This window comes from Lissotriton vulgaris, chromosome 11, assembly GCF_964263255.1.
Source record: "Lissotriton vulgaris chromosome 11, aLisVul1.2, whole genome shotgun sequence".
Lineage (NCBI taxonomy): Eukaryota > Metazoa > Chordata > Amphibia > Caudata > Salamandridae > Lissotriton > Lissotriton vulgaris.
Window position 1 is genome coordinate 880371909 of NC_141699.1, and position 24528 is coordinate 880396436.

Consider the following 24528-nt stretch of genomic DNA (forward strand, 5'->3'; position numbering starts at 1 on the left):
TCTCTGCGAATCCACTTGTTTGCTTGTCGCAAATCCAGAATGGGCCTGAACTCGTTCTTGTCCTTCTTGCGAACCAGAAAGAACCGGGAGTACAGACCTCTTCCCCTTTGAGACAGAGGTACGTCTTCTTTCGCCCTTTTCTTTAACAGGGTATCGGCCTCCGCCTGGAGCTCACGCAACTGAAACTGTGAGCTGACCGGTGGATTTGCTGGAGGCGGGCTGGTGAACCGAAGACTGTATCCATTGCAAACAATATTCAGCACCCACTTGTCCTGCGTAATTTTTCTCCACTCTGCCAGACAAAATTGAACGCTTCCCCCCACCGGAGTGGGTAACGGATGTAGGGGAAGTAATCGTTCAGGGCCTAGACCCAGCCGGGCCCTTGGTCGCTGCTGCAGACTGCTGGCCTCCTCTGCCGCTCTGCCGCTTCTGGAAGGGCATCCGGAACTGCTGCTGTTGTTGTTGCTGCGGTCCCGAGGTCTGCCCTCACCCTCTGCCTGAGGACCCGAACCGTCTCTGGAACGGGCGGTAGTTCTTCTTCTCAGGCTTCTCTAACCAGACAGCCGTCAGGGTTTCGGCTTCTGCTTTCATACGGGCCATTTCATTGTGTGCATGCTTGCCGAACAAGGTCTCCCCCCAGAAAGGTAGGTTGGCCACCCGCTGTTGTGCCTCCGGTTTAAGTGAGGTGAAGCGAAGCCAAGCGTGACGCCGTTGATTGATGCCGTGGAAGTATCCATGCGCCGCCAGGAGAGAAACATCAGCAGCCGCGCTGATGATCTGGTTCAACACCATCATCCCCTCATTTACTATCTCCAGCCAGAAAATCCTCTTTCTTGTCGCGAGGAAGCAGCTCAGCGTACTGCTGGAGGGACTCCCATAGGGAACGATCATATCGCCCCAGCAGAGCCCCGGCACTTGCAGCCTTCATGGTAGTAGATGCCGTTTCACAGACCTTCCTGCCCGCTGACAGCCAGCGGCAGTCCTTATCAGGCGGTACTGTCGAAGAAGGAGTGGTGGCATGTTGCTTCTTAGCCGCCGTCACAATGACAGAATCTGGCGTTGGTCCATCCGAAGAAAATCCGGGTCGGATTCCGGAGCCCAGTATTTCTTTAGTAGCCTGGATGGAGCCGCCTTCAGTCACTGCCGGGGTTAGAAACAACTCCTTGGCGGACTCTATCAATCCAGGCACCAACGGCAGCTGCGGTCGAGACAGATGCTTCTTGTGGAGCGTCTCGAAGATCACGGATGTCGTAGGTGTTGGTACCGTCACTGTGATTGCCAATTTTGCCGCTCCTCTCAACAGCACGTCCTGGAAAGATCCGCAGGCCTCGCAGGAGCCTCGGCTGAGGGGTTCCCTTAGGCGGTGTTGGGTATCGTGGCAACGAGACCGACCGGGGTGGAACCACAGGCGGAGGAAGGGATAGGCGGTGCCGGAAGTTGAGGTGGCGGACGAGGAGCTGGCCCATGAGGCGGTGGTGGAGGCGGAGTAGGATTCCGCGGAGGTGGACCCCTTGGTAAAGGAGATGGGGTAGGCGACCTAGATTTAGTAGGCGTATACATCACTGAGTACACCGAGTCTGGTGACTTTGTCTTGTTCCTTGGCGACGATGGCGAGCCAATCGGCGACCTCCTAGCGTCAGGACTCCTCCTGCGCTTCTTTGGCGTCGAAGAACGCCGTCGAGGAATGTCTTCTCGACGGCGACGGCCTCCTCGACGGCGAACGCCTCCTCAACGGCGAGGATTCCCTCGACACAGACCTTCTCTTCGCCGACGGCGATGTCGCCTTCGACGGCGAGCGCCGACGCCGAGCCTTTTCTTGACGTCGATCACTCGACGATGACGTCGACGGTGGTCTGTTCAGCTCCCTAGACGTCGAGCGGCAACGCCGCTTCTCCCCAGAGACCCGGGGAGATGGAAAACAGACCGCCGTCATCCCCCTCGACGCCGTAGTCGACGCAATCGACGCTGGCGGAGCATGGGGACGCTTGCTGGGCTTCCCGCCCCTGGGGAGCCCCCCAGAGGCCTTAGCATGGGCAGATGAAGCATGCCCTGGCCCACCTTGTGCCTTCTGACGTCTGTCCTCGAGGCCTTGGAGCCTGATCTTCATCCTCTCTCTCAGGGTCCTGGCTGAGAGGGTTTGGCAGATGTCACACTCCTCTGGGACATGAGAGGAGGGAAGGCAGACGATGGACACTGCATGTGGATCGGATTTGGCCTTTTTTCTATCACACTCTGGGCAATTGTCAAATAAGCCAGGCATTTTGACAATACAGGGCACCCACAGGGAAGAAAAAAGGCTTAGCACTTAATAAAAACACTACACACAAGAAAACAGTGAAAAATCACCAATAAACCCTTGAAAGGAAGAGCTCAATGCTCCAGGGTACTGCTTGCAGGAGCCGGAAAAAAGAACTGAAAGTAAAAGGGAACCTGCTGTGCATTCTGGGATACTGGGAGAAGTTCTGGAGAGTTCTCTTAAGGCACAGTATCCTGTTTGAGACACATAATGGCAGCCTATGTGGCTTGTCTGTCCATTCCTTCCTCTCTATCATTCCAGGGGCTTTTGCTGGTGGAGGCAGGTTTCTCTGTGGAGGAAACTGGGCAGGCTGTGCTGTTTGTGTGCATTTTTGGTGGAATTTCTAGTTGAAGTACTGGACAGTGTAGCCTGTGGATATAGGCTGCATTATCTGTCTTTAAATTCTTTCTTAAGTGTCATTGGAGTTCTGCATTTGTTGACAACTTAAGAGATTATTTTTGATTGCTCCGGGCTCCACGCACATGGGCGGGACTATTCACTAGATTATGACTATACACAGAGATCCCCTACTACAGAACATGACACTCACCGGAGCAAGGTAGGAAGGATCCCAGTCTTGACGCTCTGGACGGCGGCTCCCTGCAGTCATCGGACACTGGGGGGAGGGTCGGCACAGAGGTCCCGGGCCCAAGCCCTGCCCAGAGTGTAGGGTAGTAGTAAATGGGCTACTTACTGCTGGCATGACTACACCCCCTCTAGGACCATTTACTGGGGAGAGTGGGCATAATCCTGACCCAGAGTTCCTGGTTTTACCAAATTAAAAATGTTGAGACCCTTCCTTGGCTATTCACCTCAGGTGGCCCACCTTAGAGGTGTGACTAGCCTGAACATGCAACACGCCTACTGACTATCTCATTGCCAGCCTGCTCTGGAGCGAAATGGATCCTAGGGCAGGGGGTGGTGTTCCCCAGGTCTTTGGGGCAGCCATTGTTACATATCAAAGGTGGCAGAAGCTTTGAAGCCTGTGACCTTGACCTGCTGATTCACTAGCCATCCTGCTGGAGCGGTGTGATCACCTTCTGACTGAGCAGGTATTGTTTCTGACCTCAGAGCACGGGCTCTTATCTACACAGGGTCAGAAAATAGTCTGTGGTGACTGGTGGGACGATACCAGCAAGTCAACACTAGAGGACTAGTATGTTTTCAGGGGTCACCTCTAATGTATCCTCTGGGTGCATGTCATAATAAAGCTAGTACTGGAATCAGTACTGTTTTATTAAGACCTGTTTGAGACCAAACACCAGTATTTTCAGTGCAGCCATTATATAGTTGGGCAACTCGTAATGGCCACTGCCAAGTACATGTACATAAGATTGCTGCCTTATCCTTTGCAATGTCTAGCAACGAAACTAGACATCACAGGGGCACATCTGCTTATGCAAAGGTGCCCTCACTCTAATATAATGCACCATGCTTCAGGGCTCTAAGACCTGCTGTAGGGGTAACCTACATATAGTATATGCAGTGTACATTGCATGGCACACAGGGAGTGTGTCATGTCGTGTTTTCAGAATGGTTTGCACCATTTGATGCAGCTTGTAATGGCAGTCTGCATGCAGTGTGTGTTATGTTATGTTATGTTAATTTCGATTTATATAGCGCCAAATCACCGACAGGTCTCTTAGCGCTTGCTTTGGGAACCCGTCCTGGCTTTCCCTGCGAGATAACCCCTACTGGGCTTCCCCAAGGTGAAGACCAGGCATCCCATCGCGGTGGGGCCGTAGTGGAGATTAAGCAAGCTGTTGCCCAGAGTTGCAGAGTGTGAACCCATGATTCGAGTAGGCACCGAGGCGAGAATTATCGAGCCGTGGACATTTTAAGCTCAAGACCCTGACGCGTCGGGAATTGAACCCTGGTCCTGGGTCTGACCTCTGCATCAGGGTCTGCCTCCTCTAACCAGTGAGCCACACTAAGGGTCTCTTAGGGTGGCATAATACCTGCTGTATTCCTAAGGGACCCTATTGAGTACCTAAGTCCTAGGTCTGCGGGTTACCATTAATTAGGGTCTTGCAAGGGTGCTAAAGGCTTTGCCCATTTGGTTTCAATTAGGCATTTACCTTTAAGGGAATTTTAAAACTGGTTTAGTATTACCAGATGACCCAGCTATGGAGTTCTTCCAATTAGACAATAGCTGGGACAAAAATATGGACATTTGCTTAGTTACCATTGAAACATTGCCCGTGGGGTTTTATACTCTTCTCCAATTACCAGGGCCACTTTGGCTGCCTGGGAAGCAGTAGCATTGCAGGGGGACTACCTATAATACTTTCACCACTCACGGCTATTAATAATAATCCAGATTTCTCCTGTCACAGCAGGCGTTACCAATGCATGGCAGAGTGCAGGGGACTTGTATGATCAAGTACAACTCTATCTTTATAAGCAGATAAAAAGAGACTTTTGAATCTAGGAAGAAGATTGACTGAATTACCTCCAGATTAGACACTGGTCACGTATGACGATATCAGACTGTTTGTAGATTTCTGGCAACAAGTGAAAGGTGGCTCTGACCAAAAGAGACACTGAATTAGGAATGTGTGTATATCCGAGAATAACACAAGACACAGGTTGGCAAATCCCTAGAGCAGAAGAGATGGGGGTACCACTCATGGGCACAAAATGGTTACATACCTGCAGAAAGTGCTGCACAGAAGCATTACTGAAGCCCCCACTATACTGGTGTGCCAGCACGGGTCCTTGCTTGGAATTCCACAAAGTCAGCAGAGTCCTGCAGAAGGTCCGGCGGGATAGGCACCTTTTTAGGTCTCGCGCCTGCGATGCATATGGCGAAGCCATATGCCATCGCGCAGGCGCGATACTAATGCTGTCGGGTCTGCTTCCCAGGAGACAGGAGATGTCACGCGCACGCTCAGGAAAGCGATCGGCGCCGGCCGCGCGCGTGCGTTTCCCAATCTCCTGTCTCTCTGGGAAGCACACAAGCATGCCCAGCAAGCCCCGCCAAGGTAACTTTGAAATAATCTTTATTTCTTGTTTTCTATTCTAACTGGTCAGCATGTTCTTTCACAACCGTATCCTTCTCTGCATATTTCTGTCCGTGGGGCTACAGAATGCCAAACATCGGAGGTTTATAGCCTTTCCTAGTTTCTCTTAACTTCTTCCCACACACTTCAGCCTTTCGTCCTGCCTAAGCCGCTCACACTTTTACCCTGCCTCCCCCTCCGCCCATCACAACATTCTTGCAGGTCTCCCCCTTTCACCACTGTCAGCCATGCCCTACGGCTCCACCCGGGCTCCCTCTACTCAACCACACATCCTTCGACCATTGGACCGTTCCACTCCTCCCCCCACCCCTTAACACTTTCCAACCGCTCATTCCTCCCCAAGTAGTCACTCCTCCGCTTTTCATCCCTCAATTTGTGCACTCACCCATCAGCCCTCCGCTCCCTCCTGCAGTCCCCCATCCACTTATCGCTCTCACCTCTGCACCCACCTCTCTCACTTTTCTTAACTGCTTCTCCTAATCATCTCGCCTCCTCTCTCTCCATTCTACCCGTCAATCACCCGACCAGGACTCTCGCCGGTCTATCCGTCAGTCCCTCACCTATCCACCGATCCCTCACCCATCTACCCTTACGGTGTCTATTACTAGCCCAAACATCTCTTCCCCACCCGCTTGTTTCTTTCTCAACTCATCCACCTCTACCTCCGCACTGTCCCAATCCGAACTCCTCGGCCACTGTTCTTTATTTCTCTCACTCATCCGTCCGGTTCCTTTCCCTCTCCTGGTACCTCACACTATTGTTACTTTCTTAACTCTGCGCACTGTACCCCATCCCCAGCACCCCGCTCCTATAGGTCACATCCACCTCACTATTGTCTTCCTCTCATCTTTGCACCCTCTTCTCATCACTCACCCTCCACCCATCTCTCACTTTCACCCTCTCCCGTTTCTCATCACCTCCAACCTCTTCTCACCCCTCCGCCCTGTTCCCACCTCACACCCTCCACTTTGTTTCGATCACTCACCCCTGCCCCCTCCCCCTGTTCCTATCTCTCACCCACCATGATTATGCTTGTTTTTCTTTCTGCTGCATGGTGGTGGGCACGCCCAAGGGGTTACGTAAAAAAAGACCATGCCCTTCCAGAACCCTCACCATTGGAGCTGTCTTATAAGTAACAGCGACAGGGTTTCACGTTTTATCTGAAATGTCACCTTAGAAAAAAAAACACATCTGTAGTGGACCAGAGGCGTGATACGCCCACTGCGGAGATCTTTGTGGTCACACCTACAGGCTCCAACCCTTTAAAACACATGTGTGGGGGACTTTCAGCCACAGGTTCCAACGCAGGTAAAACATCTGAGCGGGTAGCCCCATCTACAGTGTGCAAGTAGCATGTTACAATGCGAGTCACTGCTCAAAGTTTCATCTTACCTCAGTTGATAAAATAAGCACTACTGCGTTGATTGGTAAAACCGGTGGCTATACACTATTTACGAAGGTTAGGTAGGAAACTGCAAAATCGGCGGCAGTGCCTCGCGCAGAATCAGTTTTTTAGGTGTATCTAGATTACTTTGATATATTATGTTGTCAAAAAATCGAAAATAAACACGTTTTCCTATAAATGCATTTCTCTACCTACCAGCAATCAAGCAGTTGTTTTCCAGTCTGTCACCGTGTTCATATAGGGCAGTCGTAACCTATGTAAACCCATTGATTTTATTTTTGTTTAAATGTAAATCATTCCATGTCAAGCCGTGTGCTTCCAGCCTGCAGGCGGCTGCACCGCTCTGCGACCAGACGTTTGAAGCCCATGTTTTGGGCCAAGCAGAACCCCGTCACATTTAAACACAGCCACGTGCATTGGAAATAAATAAAACAACAGAATGAGTCTTGTGACCCTAGAACTGGATGTACAGACGATTCAAGGGCTTCCAAGGGGTTTATAATCCTGCAGTGCCGGTCTAAATCTAGCTGCTATGAAGTGCAAATGCGTCATTCATGCTGAAGTAACCAGGGCCTTCCACACATTGGACACTGCGCTGCCTCACACAAACTGCGCTGCCTCACACACACACACACACACTACGCTGCCTCACACACACACACACACACACTGCGCTGCCTCACACACACTGCGCTGCCTCACACACACTGCACTGCCTCACACACTGCGCTGCCTCACACACACACACACACTGCGCTGCCACACACACACACACACACACTGCGCTGCCTCACACACACACACACTGCGCTGCCTCACACACACTGCCCTGCCTCACACACACACTGCCCTGCCTCACACACACACTGCCCTGCCTCACACACACACTGCCCTGCCTCACACACACACTGCGCTGCCTCACACACACACTGCGCTGCCTCACACACACTCTGCGCTGCCTCACACACACACTGCGCTGCCTCACACACACACTGCGCTGCCTCACACACACACTGCGCTGCCTCACACACACACTGCGCTGCCTCACACACACACTGCGCTGCCTCACACACACACTGCGCTGCCTCACACACACACTGCGCTGCCTCACGCACACACACTGCGCTGCCTCACACACACACACTGCGCTGCCTCACACACACACTGCGCTGCCTCACACACAGTCACACTGCGCTGCCTCACAAACACAGTATGGAGCCACACACTGCTGTGTGTCACTCACACTGTCCTATCACACACACTGCGCTGTTACACACACACACTGCCCTATGACACACATACTACACTGCCTCACACACACACTGCGCTGCATCACGCACACACTGCCCTGCTACACATTGCACTGCCTCACACACACTGCGCTGCCTCACACACACTGCGCTGCCTCACACACACTGCGCTGCCTCACACACACTGCGCTGCCTCACACACACTGCGCTGCCTCAACACACACTGCGCTGCCTCAACACACTGCGCTGCCTCAACACACTGCGCTGCCTCAACACACTGCGCTGCCTCAACACACTGCGCTGCCTCAACACACTGCGCTGCTTCAACACACTGCGCTGCCTCACACACACTGCGCTGCCTCACACACACTGCGCTGCCTCACACACACTGCGCTGCCTCACACACACTGCGCTGCCTCACACACACTGCGCTGCCTCACACACACTGCGCTGCCTCACACACACTGCGCTGCCTCACACACACTGCGCTGCCTCACACACACTGCGCTGCCTCACACACACTGGGCTGCCTCACACACACTGTGCTGCCTCACGCACACACACACTGCGCAGCCTCACACACTGCACTACCTCACACACTGCACTGCCTCACACACACTGCACTACCTCACACACACTGCACTGCCTCACACACACTGCACTGCCTCACACACACACTGCGCTGCCACACACACACACACACACTGCGCTGCCTCACACACACACACACACACATTGCACTTCCTCAAACACACACACGCTGCCTCACACACACACACTGCGCTGCCTCACACACACGCTGCCTCACACACAAACACTGCCTCACACACACACAATGCGCTGCCTCACACACACACACACACACTGCACTGCCTCACACACACACACACACTGCGCTGCCTCACACACACACACACACACACACACACTGCGTTGCCTCACACACTGCGCTGCCACATAATTACCCAGCTCTCAATGCAACATACACTCCAAATACCACTCAGTGCCACATAATTATATGCTACATAGTTACACTGCACTCAATGCCATATACACTCCAAATACTACTGAGTGCCACATAATTACACACCACATAATTACACTGCACTCAATGCAACATTCACTCCAAATCCCACTCAGTGCCACATAAGTACACTCTACTGAATGCAACATACACTCCCCATATTACCACTCAGTGCCACGTAATTACACCCCATATAATTACTCTTCTCAATGCAACGTAAATACACTTCACATAATACCACTCAGTGCCGTATAATTACACACCTCATACTTACACTACTCAATGCAACATAAATACACTCTATCTATCTATCGCACTTACTCTATCTATCGCCATCACTCTATCTATCTATCGCCATCACTCTATCTATCTATCGCCTTCACTCTATCTATCTATCGCCTTCACTCTATCACTTCGCCACAGCATCACTCAGCACCACCACAGCATCACTCATGGGAAATACAACATCACTAGGCGCTACCACAGCATCAATGAACGCCACAGCATCACTCGTTGCCACCACAATATCACTCAGCGCCACCACAGCATCAATCTGTGCAACCATTCAATAACTGGTTCAAATATGTTCTCTCAATGTTTCAAGCTTTATTACAAATGTCATAAAAAGATGTTAATATTTCACTTCTGTTCTTGGATTTTCGTCAAAATAAAATACAATTAACATAATCTTCACAATTTTTTTTACAAAAGTTTAAGCTATTGCTATTATAAATTACAATAACTTTTATTTAAGTATTAATTATTAAAAAATGTAAAAGCCATTGTTATTTGAAATATCAATACATCTAAGTCACGTAAATACAACACATATTGCATTACAAATGCTATAGGTGTCACATTTGCAAATGTTAGAACTATTGGCATTGTAAATGACAAAGCTATTAAATTTGCTATTTTCAAAACCAACATATAAATAAAAAATGTGTCATTTACAATACCAATAGCTCAAACTTTCCTAATGCGAGACCTATTGCATTGCAAATGCTTGTTTTCACTTGTTAGGACATTGCCCAAGTTAAAAACATAATGGCAAGAGGCGCTGTGGCATAACATGTTTGAGAGAGATGAGAGATCTCACAATTTCCACTATACACAATTCTGAGTCTACAACAAGCAAATGTATCCACTGTGTTCACTGTGGGTGGAGGGGGACAAAAATGATTACACTTACCATGTGTGCTGCTAGGCAGGCTATCATGGATCTGTGGGGCATGTCTCAGAACACAAAACTTAGCTCTACAACATATGGAAGTTGTAGGGTTTGGAAAAAATCTCAAACAAACAAACACGGGGAGGACATTTTGAGACAACCTGGAGACCCTGCATATGTTGTTGTTGTTATGTTGTTATTTATTCTTTTATATAGCGCTCGGCTACTCAAAAAGAGTGTCCCGGCGCTTTATTGGAGAAAGAAAAAACTGCGACAGAATAACATAACACCAGATAAAAGAGTAAAAGAAGTATCAGACAAAAACTCACAATAGACAGGCTACTGAGTGAACAGCCAAGTTTTAAGGCCTTTTCTGAAAGCCAGCAGGCTAGTGGCTCCCCGCAGAGCAAGCGGCAAAGAGTTCCACAGCTGTGGTGCCAGCAATCCAAAAGAGCGGCCTCCGAGGCGCGCTTTCTTTACACGTGGGATAACTGCAAGGTACAGGGATTCCGACCTCAGAGACCTGGTCGGTTGATAAAAGACCAGTCTCTTTTGGAGGTACTTAGCTCCCCCCTTGTGAAGAGCTTTATAGGCCAGAGTCAGAGCCTTAAAGGCGATCCGCTTGCGGATGGGAAGCCAGTGCAAAGTTATCAACAGGCCCGAGGCACTGGAACGCCTATTTAGACCGAAAATTGCCCTAGCAGCGGCATTCTGCACCACTTGAAGCCGCTGCAGCAAGTACTCTGGAAGGCCCAGGTAGAGAATGTTGGAATAATCCAACCTGGACCCAATCAGAGCCTGGACTGTCAGCGTCCTGTGTTCCTCGGAAAGCAGGGGAAGAAACCTCCGCAGCATCCTAAGGATGCCGAAGCAAGTGCCCGACACCCCCAGGATCTGGGATTTCAAGGTTAGCCTATTATCCATCTTAACCCCTAGATTCTTGGCAACCTGAGAGGAACAAGACGGAGGGAACATATTCATTGGCCACCAGGTCTGCCAGTCTGGCTCTGTGTCACACCCAAAGAAAAGTACCTCAGACTTGTCGGAATTGCACTTGAGGCTGTTCAGATGGAACCATTGAAAAACAGCCCCAAGGCAATCCCGAATACTCTCCCCATCAAAGTCACCTCCTCTCTTACAAGAGAAGAGGAGCTGGGTGTCATCCGCGTAGGATATCTTTCCTAGCGCAAGAGTTTACGGAATTATGTTCTAGATATCTAATGCAATTAAACATTACTCATAAACAAGAGGCAAGTGAGCAAGGGGACACTGAAAGAGATCCAAAGGAAATACCTGATGGACCAGCTTAGGAGATCTAGTAAACTGAGATAGATTAACTCCAGCACCCTGTTTATTCGTATTCAACCTTAAATGTCCCTGGATACATTTTCCACACAGGTCAGGACTGAGGAACTGGGGGGTAAGAGAAGGGGTAGATTATGTTAACTGTTATTTCCCACTAAGCCTCCATTTGTAGATGGGTGTATGTTTATTACATAATTAAAAATTTTTTATCCATAAAGGTTAGGAAACTGCTGTTAGAAGTATCCATCAGAAAAGTCAACATCAACATGATCAGGTTTATTTTGATGAGGTTTACCTGGACAAACCTATAGATAATTATATGCATCATATGAAACTATAACTGATTCATAATGCCAGTCACCCCACTATATGCACTGTCCTTTTCAAATATCCAGCTTACAAGCGGTCACTTTCAGATATTTCCTTTAGCAACTTCTCCTTTCAGATACAAATACTCCTATTCTCTCTCACTCTTAGCTTGAGTCATAATAACTCAGTCCTTTCTCAATATCATTTTCTACTGGTTTGCTGTCTTCTGGACAGGCACTTGTTCATGGAGGGATGGCCAACATTGTTCCATGACCAAAATCGATTTTAATAACCACTGCCTGCTCTCTTCCTCGATCAAACAAACCAAAGAAAGTTCTGGTACTCATCATGCACGTTGATAACATCTTACTAAGAGCACGAAACCAAGGGAAACACTTACCAAGCAGGTCTTGGGGACACGGAAGGGCTTCGTATGGAACTTTCCATTCGTGAACTGACATCTGGTGGCTGGGGTGGAATCAGGCTCTTTCTTACTGATAACCTGCAAGAGAGGGAGTGAGAAAGAAACTGAAACAAAGGCTAAAATTAAGCATAAATGATTTTAAGATTGCACAAGCAGATCACAGACAAACTCCTGCACCAAAGAAATTGTTACCCTCCCTAGTGTGCATTAACAGTCCCCAGAAGAAGCAAGGATCCATAAAAATAAATCCTAATGTTTGATTAATCATTCCTTGTACTGCATTATTCTTCTAAATGCAGTGATTCACTTGGAACTCCTAAATATTATCTTTACTCCATCTAGGCCATCGGACGTAGGACTAAATATCGGATTAGATTAAACAATGTGCACATCGCTAAATTGGGAGATTGTTATAGATGCATCTTAGCTGTAACTCCAGTTCTGTAGTAGGGGTATCTATGTTAAAGTCATAATCTAGTGACTAGTCCCGCCCATGTGCGTGGACCCCGGAGCAATCAAAAATAATTACACCCGACAAGGAACTTATCATCCACCCAATGATCCTTGGTAGGATTAATGTAAAAGCTCAACTGTAAGAGCCTCTTCATATACTTCACAGGAGACGTAGGAAGTTGTAACATCTTATTTATTAAGTTACAAGGAATAAAGACCCCATCCAAAGCACAGACCTGACAACTGTCAACTGAGACTCAGCAGAGCACAGCACAGTATGTTCAGAGTTCCAGATTCCATGCAGAGTTAAAGGGCAATAGTACATTAATACATACTTAAGACATTACATTACCTTCCCCTAATAACACTACACCAGATAGTGGAGGAATAAAAGAACAATAAAAAACAAGCATTTACAATGCAATAGGTCTCGTAGCATTAAAGTTTGAGTTATTGGCATTGTGTATGACAATGCGTTGCAATTTTTTTTTCAAACTTTGAATTGGTGTATAAATGAACACCTGGGCTTGGTGGGGCATAGCATGGCGAGAAGGGACAATATGATGTTACGTGGTGTCCTAATATAGCGTGCATAAGTCCTAAATCCGCCTTGGGGCGCTAAGTGACAACAATATGTGGAGGAAAGGAATGACAAGTTTAAGCTATTGACATTGTAATTGTCCATGCTTTTTATTTAAAATTTAAAAACCAATACATAAATAAAAGGCATTGTCATTTACAATGGCAACAGCTCAAACTTGCATAAATGCGAGATCTATTGCATTGGAAATGCTTGTTTCGAGTTGAGTGAGCTGCGTGTCTCATTAAGCGCGGCAGCCATTAATAAGCATGTAAATAAAAAATTTTTAAAACAACGACCCCTTCTGCTTTCTTAACATTTTTTTTATGTGCTGCCTTTACTAAAGACTGTATGGGTCGCATGCAATATCTCTTTATAAGGGTTATGCTGATATTTCAGTACATTAATACTGAAGCTTACTTATGCGTTGTAGGACTAGCCTAAAAAATAAAATACAAATATGTATTTACATATTAAGAGATGCTTTGGCAACACTCTTCATACATTAGTCTCTTCAGTTGCCAGTCACGTCTTGCATACATCGATCACAGCTAACATCACGAGGCACAGATTAGTCAACTTTAGGCAATGTCTCCCTTGCCCTGAGTGGCAGCATTTTGCCTGTTCATATGGAATAAATGGCTAAAGAGAAGGTGTACATCAGTGCCAGACATGCTGGCCAATATTTCCCAAGACTATTTTCTTTCCATATTTTTCCCAAATATTCTTATATTTAAATTATATATTCATGTTATAGCAATTCAAGCCAATAGCACCACTTCTTTGCGCTACGAAGCAATCATTTTCCTGCGATATACGTTCAAACTAAAAAGAGTTTCTTTATTTGGTCTAAGCCCGCCTACCTGCTAGGAAGCAACCTTACTGTTAAAATGACACAACTCTTTTTATTTCACCACATGTAAATGGCAGCATGTTTATTTTTTTCTGCTTTCCATTTTTGTGGAGTAGGCTTGCAATAAAAAACATATAAAAATGCACCAGCCAGCCTAGGCGGGACCTATTGGCTTCGCCACAGCTTGTTTAACTAATGTAAGCCCTCAATGCTTTAGTAGAACGAGGCCCTCCTTGAACAGAAGATGCAACATTAGTACTACACATAAGCAGAACTCGATTCATGAAGCATGCATGTCTCTCTCCTACTACCTGCGCCCCAGTCACATCTTATCATTTTATCTCCAAAAGAAACAGCATGAATAAAGATAAACTTAACAAGGTCTGTGATCTCACACAAATATGAAAAGTCCTACCTTTCAGAACCTATGCAGATTACTGCATAATAAAAAGAAAACTCTATGGAAGACTAACATTTAAACAGAGTTCTAGCTGCGGAGATCTAAAATACAGATATATTTTAAGGTGTATACAAATACTTCTGTAATGCAGCCAAGATCCTTCACAAGTAGCACTAAATCACTTACTACTTCAGAAACAAGATATCGCTGCACAACGAGTACCAGAATCGAATGAAGCGAGAGGCGGTGAGTTACAAGGGATGTGGCAGTGTACATCTGACATTTATTTTGAGAACAGGAGTTATGAAATATGCAGTCACTAGGGTTTCTCCAATCTCTGTTCACATTTGCAGGCTGCAAGCAGAAAAGCAGCACGCCACCGCCGGCTAATAAACGGTCCCATTAACATCTTCAATATAACTGCAAAAAAAAAGCTAGCTCACTTCAATATAACTGTACCCAGTACCCAATGTACATTAGAGGTTGACAAAGAGTAAGGTAAGGGAGTGTCAAAACTAAAAGCCGGTTATTTCAGTATAGCGAAGGAGGTAGTGTCCACCTCCTCCCCTGCACAGGAGCTGCTTAAGGATTTGACCTGCTCGGCTGTCTGCAGGGAGACCTGCTTCAGGCCGATGTGAGCCTGCAGTCCCGTTCTCCTCTGGAAAGCATTTCATTTTAGGGGTCAGGCTCTCCGTGCCCAGTGAAACGTTTGTGTCACAAGTGGCTATATATATAAATATATATCCGACGCACGTCATCTGGAAGGCATAGACTGCCTAAGGACAAAGCATGGCACAAGAGCATGGCCCGCAGCACACAACACAACAGCTGCTGCTCCGGTCACATGCCTCACGCTGAACGAGTGCGCCCCAAGCAGTGGTTGGAAAGACAGTGCTGACGTCACATCGAGCGTGAGAAGCGTCTGCATTAAAACATCACTCCACCAGAACCGACAAGAGGGGGCTGGCTGCGCTTTAATGCTTCTGCCTTGTGCTTTCGAGTGAAGGGGAACTTTTTCCCACAATGTTTGTTGCGACTTTAAGCACAAACTCAATACAAACAAGTGAAACGCATGTTAACAAGCGGAACTGCTACTCCGAGTACATCAGGCACTATCACTGCATTGAAAGCTAATTATTACAAGGAAGTCAGGCATCCTTGCCCGTGACATGGGCGAAGCCTGTGACGTGGCCGGAAGAGGCCGGTGTTGCGCGTTGATGCGGGGCTCCCATGAGGAAGAGAGAGCCCTGCGGTACCGATGGAAATGCAGAGAAGTCCCGGGTCCCAGGAGGGGGGGCCCGGGTGAAGTGGAGAGGCGGGGTGTGTTTCGGCATCGCACAGCAGCCCGGTGAGTAGGGCCCGCTAGGCATGGAAAGTGGGGTGTGAGGGGGGGGGGGGGGAATGTGTGCGCCTGTGTGTGTGTATGTGTGTCTGTGTGTGTGCGCGCGTGTGTGTCTGTGTGTGGCTGCTGCGTGCGTGTGTGTGTGCCGTGTGTGTATGTGTTCCCGGCTTCCTGGCAATCTGAGGCAGGGGATGGGGATGGGGATGGGCAGGGCGCCGGCCTGGACGTGCGCGTCCACAGACACCAATCGGCGCGCGTGCCCGACACCTGTCTCATATTCCCAGGAGTCGGGCGACTATAGTTGTCGAGCTGGACGCATGCTTCGCATGCTTTCTCCAGCTCGACCTAAAAACAAGAACAAATAGATACATTCAAACAAAATCATTTAGTCTAATTATTCTTTTTGATCTCTCACACAACGGCAAACCCACCGTACGGGAAGATGAAATAGCAGATCGATTAAGCTTCTGAATATGGTGCTTCTTGTGGAATACACTTGGACACTATTCCAATTCCAGACCCTATGATCATTCGTCTTCATTGCATTCTTAAAAACCTTTATGACTTTGAAAGGTTTACTAAATTTTGATACACCAGAGTTGAGGCGTGGAGATCTGATCTTGACCCAATCTCCCACAGAAACTAATGTTCTTTTTGTAGCCTTATGACTGTCAAACCACTCTTTATGCTTATTCACCACTTTCAACTGCTTCTCCTCCCATCCCTTAATTTTGTCAACGTTTTCATCTACCAACATCCTTTTTGTCAAGACCTCAATATTAGGCATTCTGTCTCTAAAAAGTCTGAAAGGCGAAACACCTGTAGAGGAATGTGGAGTGAATCTATATTCCCTTACCTTCTTCCTCATTGCCAGCTCCCAATTATTACCTGACACAGAGGCCAACTGCAAGCACTCTTAATACCTTAACAAACCTTTCCACCAGTCCATTGCATTCAGGGTGATAAAGAGCAGCTCCCTTATGCCTTATCCCCCTTGAGGAAAGAAAGTTCTCGAAAAGTTTTGAGGTGAATTGAACACCATTATCCGACAACACAGACAACGGGAAGCCTTCCCTTTCGAAAAACTCATCCAAAAAATAAATCACAATTTTACTTTCTATAGAGTTCACAAATTTGATCTCTAGCCAACGTGAAAACATGTCCATGCATACTGTCACATACTTATTCGAGGAGTTCCTCCTCACAGGACCTACAATATCAATTGAAACGTCTCTCCAGGGACCAACAGAAGGTTCTCATTTGATCATAGGTTGTGTCCTGCACTTCAAAATCTTATCACTGCTAGAGCACTCTGGACAATCTCGAAAGACTCTTTCAACATGTGAGTCCACCCCGGGCCGACAGTACGCCTCTCTAATCCTCTCTTTAGTTTTCACAATACCCATGTGACTTGAATGTGCACGTTCTAGTAACGCACCCCTTAAATCCAGGGGTGGAATGAACTTGCTACCTCTTAAGAGCATGCCATCCACAACAGACAACTCATCCTTGACTTGCCAAAAACCTCTAACTTCATCATTACAGTCTTTATTGTCACACCACCGTCCACAAACGAAAGAAATTACCTCCTGCAACACTTTATCTTTTAGAATAGAATCTTTCCAAACTTTTTTTTAGAGATTATACCTTCACTGATTACACAGACATTAACCTCTTTACTATACTCTTCCCCTGCAAACCAATCACTTTCAATATCACAAGAGGTCACCACAACCTCATTTGAGTCTCCCAACCTGGACAAACAATCAGCTAGTTTATTGCTCACTCCAGGAAGATAATTCACCTCAAAGTCAAACTCCTGCAACGCCACAACCCACTTTCTTATGCGATGAGAGACCAGATCAATACCCTTCTTTGATAAAACCTCCTTCAATGGTTTGTGATCCGTCAATACAGAAAAAGAACAACCCCAAAGAAACTTTCAAAGTTTTCGTATGGCCCAATAAATTGCGAGAGCCTCCCTCTCTATAACTGAGTAATTAAATTCAGCCTCTCTCAACGGTCTAGACAGAAATAATATAGTCTTGCCCTCAGCTTCGCCTTTCTGCATTTAGACCGCTCCTATTCCCTTTGAGCTTGCATCGGTCATCACAAAAGAATGTTTCTTTCGGTCGAAGCTCCCTAAAACAGGGGCCTTGTTCAACTGAACTTTCAGGTATTTAAACTCTTCACACACCTCACTCCAGCTGAACACACACCCCTTTTTTAACAGACACCTTAAATGTTCAGTGACACCAGCAGAGTTAGGAATGTATTTATTATAAAACTCTACCATTCTCAAAAACTTCACCAGTTCATCTTTATCTCAATGAGACCTTAAATTTGAAATGGTGTTGACCAAGGCTGGTTTTGGCTCAATCCCTTTAGAAGAGACTAAATGACCTAGGTATTCTATTTGTGCCACATTGAAGCGACACTAGTCAGCTCTCAAGGTTAGACCGGACTCACATAATGCTTTCAAAACAGACCTCAACCTACCATCATGTTTACCCAAGTTCTTGCCAACTACCAGTATGTCATCTTGATAAACGCGTACCCCATCTATCAATTTCAATATATGTTCCATCCCCCTCTGAAAAACAGAGGCTGCTGAGATGAGGCCAACGGGCATTCTCACGAACTTAAAAGTGCCAAATGGTGTTACAAATGCAGTGAGTTCTTGAGATAAGGGGTGTACTTTAACCTGATGGTAGGCCGAAGTAAGGTTGAGTGACGAAAAATGTTTAGCACCATCTAAAGAACACATCATCTCGCTAATGGTTGTGAGAGGATAGTGGTCAACAACAACTGCCTTATTTAATTCCCTTAAATCCACACAAAGTCTAGCCTCTCCGTTGGCCTTGCGAGCCATCACGATGGGAGAGAGCCATTCCGTGGCTTCTACCTCTTGTATGACCCCATTATTGATCAATTTGTCTAGTTCAACCTTCATACTCTCCTTTGCCTGGAGAGGCACATTGCAAACTTTAGCTACTTTAGGAATGGCATTCCTCTTTAACTTAATATGATGGAAATCATTTTTAAGACAACCAAGTGTTGACTCAAACACTTCCGGAAACTCCCTTACCCATGAGGAACAACCATGTTCTACTTGGCTTACCACAGGTAATTCCTTTAAGCAGACAGAAGGAATTCTGTTAGGATCTAAGATTATGTGCAGATCTCTTTGATGGAACCAACTGATGAGTGAATCCCCCTTTGTTGACACGTACACTTTACCAGGAATGACTCTACCCTTGAAGTCAATGGTGCTAACGAATCCACCCACCAGATCAATTATTTCACCACTATAACCTCTTGGTTTAATATCGGGTTTACACAGTTTCACTTTCCCCTTTATATACTGATCAAAGAATGACTTAGGAATTAGAGTTGCTTTGGCCCCAGAATCAAAAAGCATTTTAACAGGAGCATCATTTATCAGCACAGTTTCGAAGGGACCATCACTACTAACAGATTTCACTTGACAGATATTAGACACCACCAAATCAATCACTCTCGTACAGATCAATTTTCCTTACTTTCTTTAGACTTTTCTCAGATTTGCAACACTTTGTGAAATGACCTTTTTTGCCACATATATTGCAAGTGGATTTCAGAGCAGGGATTTTTTTTTGAGTTGGCTAAGTGTCCCTGATTGCCGCATCTGAAGCACTTACCCAAGAAAGGTTTTGAGAACCCAGGCGTAGACACCGAGGACCCATGTTTGGAGTCTGTCTTGGAGAATGAATTAGATTTGGAAGATTTTTCTTTCTCTACTAGAAGAACACTACTATCTTCTTTCTTTTTAGTAGAGTCATTATTGCGTATGGTGTCAATGCAGGCTTTTGAATGCTCATGAGTTTTTGCTATGGTAATGACTTTGTGTAAAGAAGGGTTGTCCTTTTGCCAAAGGCTGTCACGAGCTTTGTCTATTGTACAACCCAACATACATTGGTCACAAAGTCTTTCCTCCAGAGAAGAGGCAAAATTACAGGTTGCTGCAAGTTTACGTAGAACAGTGACATACTGTTCCACCGACTCGTCCTCCCTTTGCATCCTTCTTCCAAATTGAAATCTCTCAAGAACAGTACCAATTTTAGGCAAAAAATGCAGATCCAGTTTTTTTATTGCTATATCAAATTTGTTTAAGTCAGTAGAGTCCCTATCTGAAAGGTCAGGAAGATGTTCAAAAATGTCCTGCCCTTCAGACCCCAAACAATGCATCAGTAATGATGTCTTCCTCTCTGCGGACAATGATGTGCCACATACCCTGGCGTAGTGAGTAAACACTTTCTTCCATTTAATCCAAGGAAGAACAGGGTCATCAGGGGAGTTGAGAAAGAAGGAAGGAGCAGGAACCTTTTGCATATTTGCCTATTAGTGACAACTAAACTTAGAGAAAGAGAAGGTAAAGTAAAATTACAATAAGTAAAGTAGTATACATACACCGACATAAGTTGTAGGCAATAATATAACCTAATATTCACTATCTTTAACCTTATTGTATGTAATAAAAGTTGTGTACTTTAGCATATTATTAAATAACACAAGCTGCGTGCATCTGCGTATGAATACCATTCTCCCGCAATGTCTGTTGGTTTTCCACAGTCTGTGCGCATCAGCGAAAAAGACGCATATGTGCGCTTTAACTGATGAACAATGGAGTAATCGCTCTAATTAACAGGCTGAGCGCATCAGCGAGAAAGATCCGATGTTGTACTATAAACTGCAAAAACGGAAGTGTGCCGTGTATAACAATTAGGAACCAAGAAACAATGGGGGAAGTGTAGAGGTAGTAGTGATAGATTCACCCTCCAATCTGATATGAAAAAACAATGGGATTCTATCAATGTGAAAGTGAAATATTTTTATGTCAATTATCAATTTTTTATTGGAGGGAACGGCTCTCTTCGCGGGTGGCGAAGCAGGAGCACTATGTGCTTTTAAAATACCCCTCACACACTAAGAATCCCTTAGTGTCATGCTTCATCATAGGGTTCTTCCCGTCCCTCTGCGGGGCGTGCTACGACCTACGAGCACTGATGTAAATGACGATAGGCTATGTGTGGTGTGGGACAGTGATAAATGATTAGAGTGTAGGGACCTAAATATGTGAAAGTAAAAAAATTAAAAATCCCCTGGCTAGTGGAAAAAATGTATTTAATGGCTTCCCTAGCTGGGAATGTTAAAAAGGGGGTTTAGAGAGGTAGAACAGAATATGTTAACTACCTAGTCGACATGACATGTTTCGTAAGCAGTCCCCTACTGCCTACTCATCAGGTCCTCTAATGGTCCCTACTAGTGAAACTCAATTACTACGTGTTATATGCCTACAGTCCTAAAACGAGGTAGCAAAAATCGGCTACTTGGTTTGGCTTCGGGGCTTGAGTGGGCCCTTGGTGAAGCGAAAAAATATTGATGACTCGTTGTGGTCCCTGTAAAGGAAATGGAAAAAGAAAATACATCTTGTAAATGCACAAAAAATATATACGCACACATTCCCTAGAGGCTGCGAATTGCGTGAGTCACATTGTGGCATTGTATCCATGTTATAGTTGGCCGTAGGTGCCTTATTAATCAATGAAACATATAGACAAGACAGTGATATATTTTTCTCTGCTCATGAGGTCATGGGTATGATGACCCACCAAGATATGGGTATAGTAACCCACCAAGATATCACACACACAAAAGCGGCAGTGCCCAACACATCACACGGACACATTCAACAGCGTACCCATAGGGAATGAATAGATAAAAAGGGTAGCTGATTAAAAAAAAGTTCCATGGTGAAAATACCGAGATTTAGAAGTTCAAATGGCGAAAGTTAGTACGTTATATGGGAGGGCATAATATACACCTCTTAGTGAGAAAGCATGCATATGACCAACAGTATATACATACAGTTCAATTAAATGCTGTGTGCACCTTGAGTCTGCATGCTGGGAATCGCTATCTTGCGGTCTACTGTAAAGATACAAGACAAAGTGGGGTCTTACGAGGTGTTCGATGAGAAGCGTGGCCCTTTCATTTTGCGTCTGAACAGGTTTTTAATGACCCGTGGACAGGGTCTTACTTAGGTAACCGCTACAAATATGCTGGCATTAATCCTACCCCTCTGCAGCTCCGTGGTGTCAATGGATTGTGGCAGCGGCTCGATATTTATGCCGGAAATACTCCTCTTCGAAAGCGCTGTGTCATGCCCGGAGCTGCCCGAAAGCTAGAAAGCTAACAAAAAGATGGCCGTTCATCGCGGCACAGAAGAGGCGGGTTCCCCGGCTGCTTAGTCTTTCTCCTCTTTTTAATGTGGGAGATAGATGTGCCACAATGTAATTTAATGCCTGGTCTCACTCCGAAAAACGGAATTTGTACACAGAGGATCAGTAGTAACATTTTTAGAGCCCTTCAGAGAGAGCGCAATCTAGCTTGTTGGAAAACCTTCCACAGACACTAGTGCGCCAACAAAAATGGCCGCCAGATCTGGCACAGTCTCGGAAGTCTTTCGTCTATCTTTATGCGTGGTGATAAAGAAGAAAATTATTTATAGAAAAATGTACAATAACGCTTTGTATGCGCTGTAATTGCGAGGATGAAAGGCAAGTAAAGCCAGATAGCCAAAAGATGAGGAGGTAGTCCTTAAGTGGAGATCCCACAAAAGACCAGGGGGTATTTCAGAAGGTTCAAATATGAGATAAATGGTCGATGTGAGATGTTGGAAAATCTAAATATAGGGTCATATATACCCGTTGCGGTTAGCTAATTCCGCGTCTGCCAGCAGATACTTTGGCGAGGCCTCATGGGAGCATATGTTGTTCTTGGAAGCAATTGGTGACTGCACCTTAGGCTCGCTCTTTTGATTGATGGACAACTGATTGGGAGGTTACATCAGAGCTGACCCCAAGGAATTTCGTCGTTCAGGCCGGTGTTGTTTGTGTCCAAGCGGAACACCCATCTATGTTCCTTTTCCAGTAGGTATTCTTCCCTTGCCACCTGTTCAATTGCGGTCCAGGAGATATCTTCCGGTTAATGGTTTTTGTCCAAGAAGTGGGTTGTTAATTTGGTACTGGCTCTGTGGCATTTTATGGTGCTCTTGTGTTCTGCCATCCTGGTTCTTATTGCCCTGCTGGTCATGCCCACATACTCTAGATGGCAAGGGCATGTGATAAGATATCAAGTTGTTACTATTGCAGGTCGTGAAACGTCTCTGTTCCCAACTGGTACCATTGCTGAAAGTCAGTTTTTTACTCTTTTTTTGTCAGGCAACAGACTTTACATTTGCCACGAAGTCAGCATTTCCCTTTGATTTGTCCATTTGGTTTTTAGGTCGGGTGTGTACCAGAATATCTCTTATGTTTCTTCCTCTTATGGGAGAACATGGGTTTTTAAAACTGCAGGCCGCCGCTGTTAAGGATTTTATAATGTCTGTTGATGATCTTAGTAACTTGGTTGGAACTGTTGTTATATGTAGTTATACATATAGGTCTTTTCTCTTCTTCTCTGGGTGTCTTTTCTTCCAACAGGCTCTCCCTACAATTGTTACGTGCCCTTTTGAATGCTTGATTGATTATTTTAGCTGGGTATTGACGAGCTTCCAATTTCTTACGTAAATCTTTGGATTGAACTTTGAAGTTCTCAATTTCAGTGCAGTTGCGCCTTAGGCGGAGAAACTGCCCGTAGGGCAGGTTGTCCCGTAAATGTTTGGGATGGAAGCTCTGGTACATGAGTAAACAGTTTTTTGAATTACTTTTGAAATGTGTGGTGGTCATTAGTCAGGCATCCTTGGGAAATATATTGAGGTCCAGAAAGACAAGGCTGCTGTTGGAGCACGTGCTCGTGAACTTGAGGAAATCATCCTGTAGGTTCAGCCATGTCAAGAACTGTTGTGATGTTCGCTCATCACCATCCCAGATTATGAGGATATCGTCGATATACCTCTTCCAAGTTTTTATGTTCTGTCTGAAAGGGTTGTTGGGGTGGAGTATCTTGGTGGTTTCTAGATTGTGCACATAGAGACCAGCTATACTGGGAGCAAATGTGCTCCCCATGCTGGTCCCGTGCTTCTGTAAGTAGAGGGTGCCGTCATATTCGAAGAAATTCTCTTTCAGTGCTAATGAGCAACACTCCATGATCACATTCCTCGGTGTTTGGTATTCCCAATCATCCTCCAACAGGACATCCTCAATGATGTTGAGGGTCTCGTTGTGTGGGAGGCTAGTGTTTAGACTCTCCACGTCACAGCTTATCAATACTTGGGTATTCGGGTCAAATGTTAATTCCTCTAGGAGGTTCAATACGTCCTTGGTATCTCTCAGGTAAGTGGACGTTCGTTGGACCACGGGTCGTAGGAAAGCATCGGAGAATTTAGAAACAGGTTCCAAAACTGAACCGATTCCAGAAACAATTGGACGGCCGGGTGGGTTGTCCAGCCGTTTATGTATTTTCGGTAAGGTGTATAGATATGGAGTTCTTGGATTTTTCTGGCAAAGGAATCCACCTTCTTTTTTGGTGATCCAGTTGTGGGCCAAAGCCTCCTCCACCATTGTGCCAATTTTCACCTGTACTCTTTCTGTGGGGTCGGAGTGGAGCACCTCGTAGTTCCTGCGGTCCTGTAGAAGTCTCACACATTCATTTTCATATTGTTGTTTACTTTGTATGACCGTTGCTCCACCCTTGTCCGCTGGTTTTATGTC

General features: G+C 46.1%; 1 protein-coding gene across 1 annotated transcript in view; it reads right to left on the minus strand.

The window, feature by feature from the left end:
• SAP130 (Sin3A associated protein 130) overlaps positions 1-24528 on the minus strand; it is a 988428-nt gene that overhangs the window by 471206 nt on the left and 492694 nt on the right. The window contains exon 16 of the mRNA XM_086942556.1: positions 12184-12285. Coding sequence (XP_086798682.1) covers positions 12184-12285 — 102 coding nt within the window. The remainder of the gene's footprint in view (positions 1-12183; positions 12286-24528) is intronic.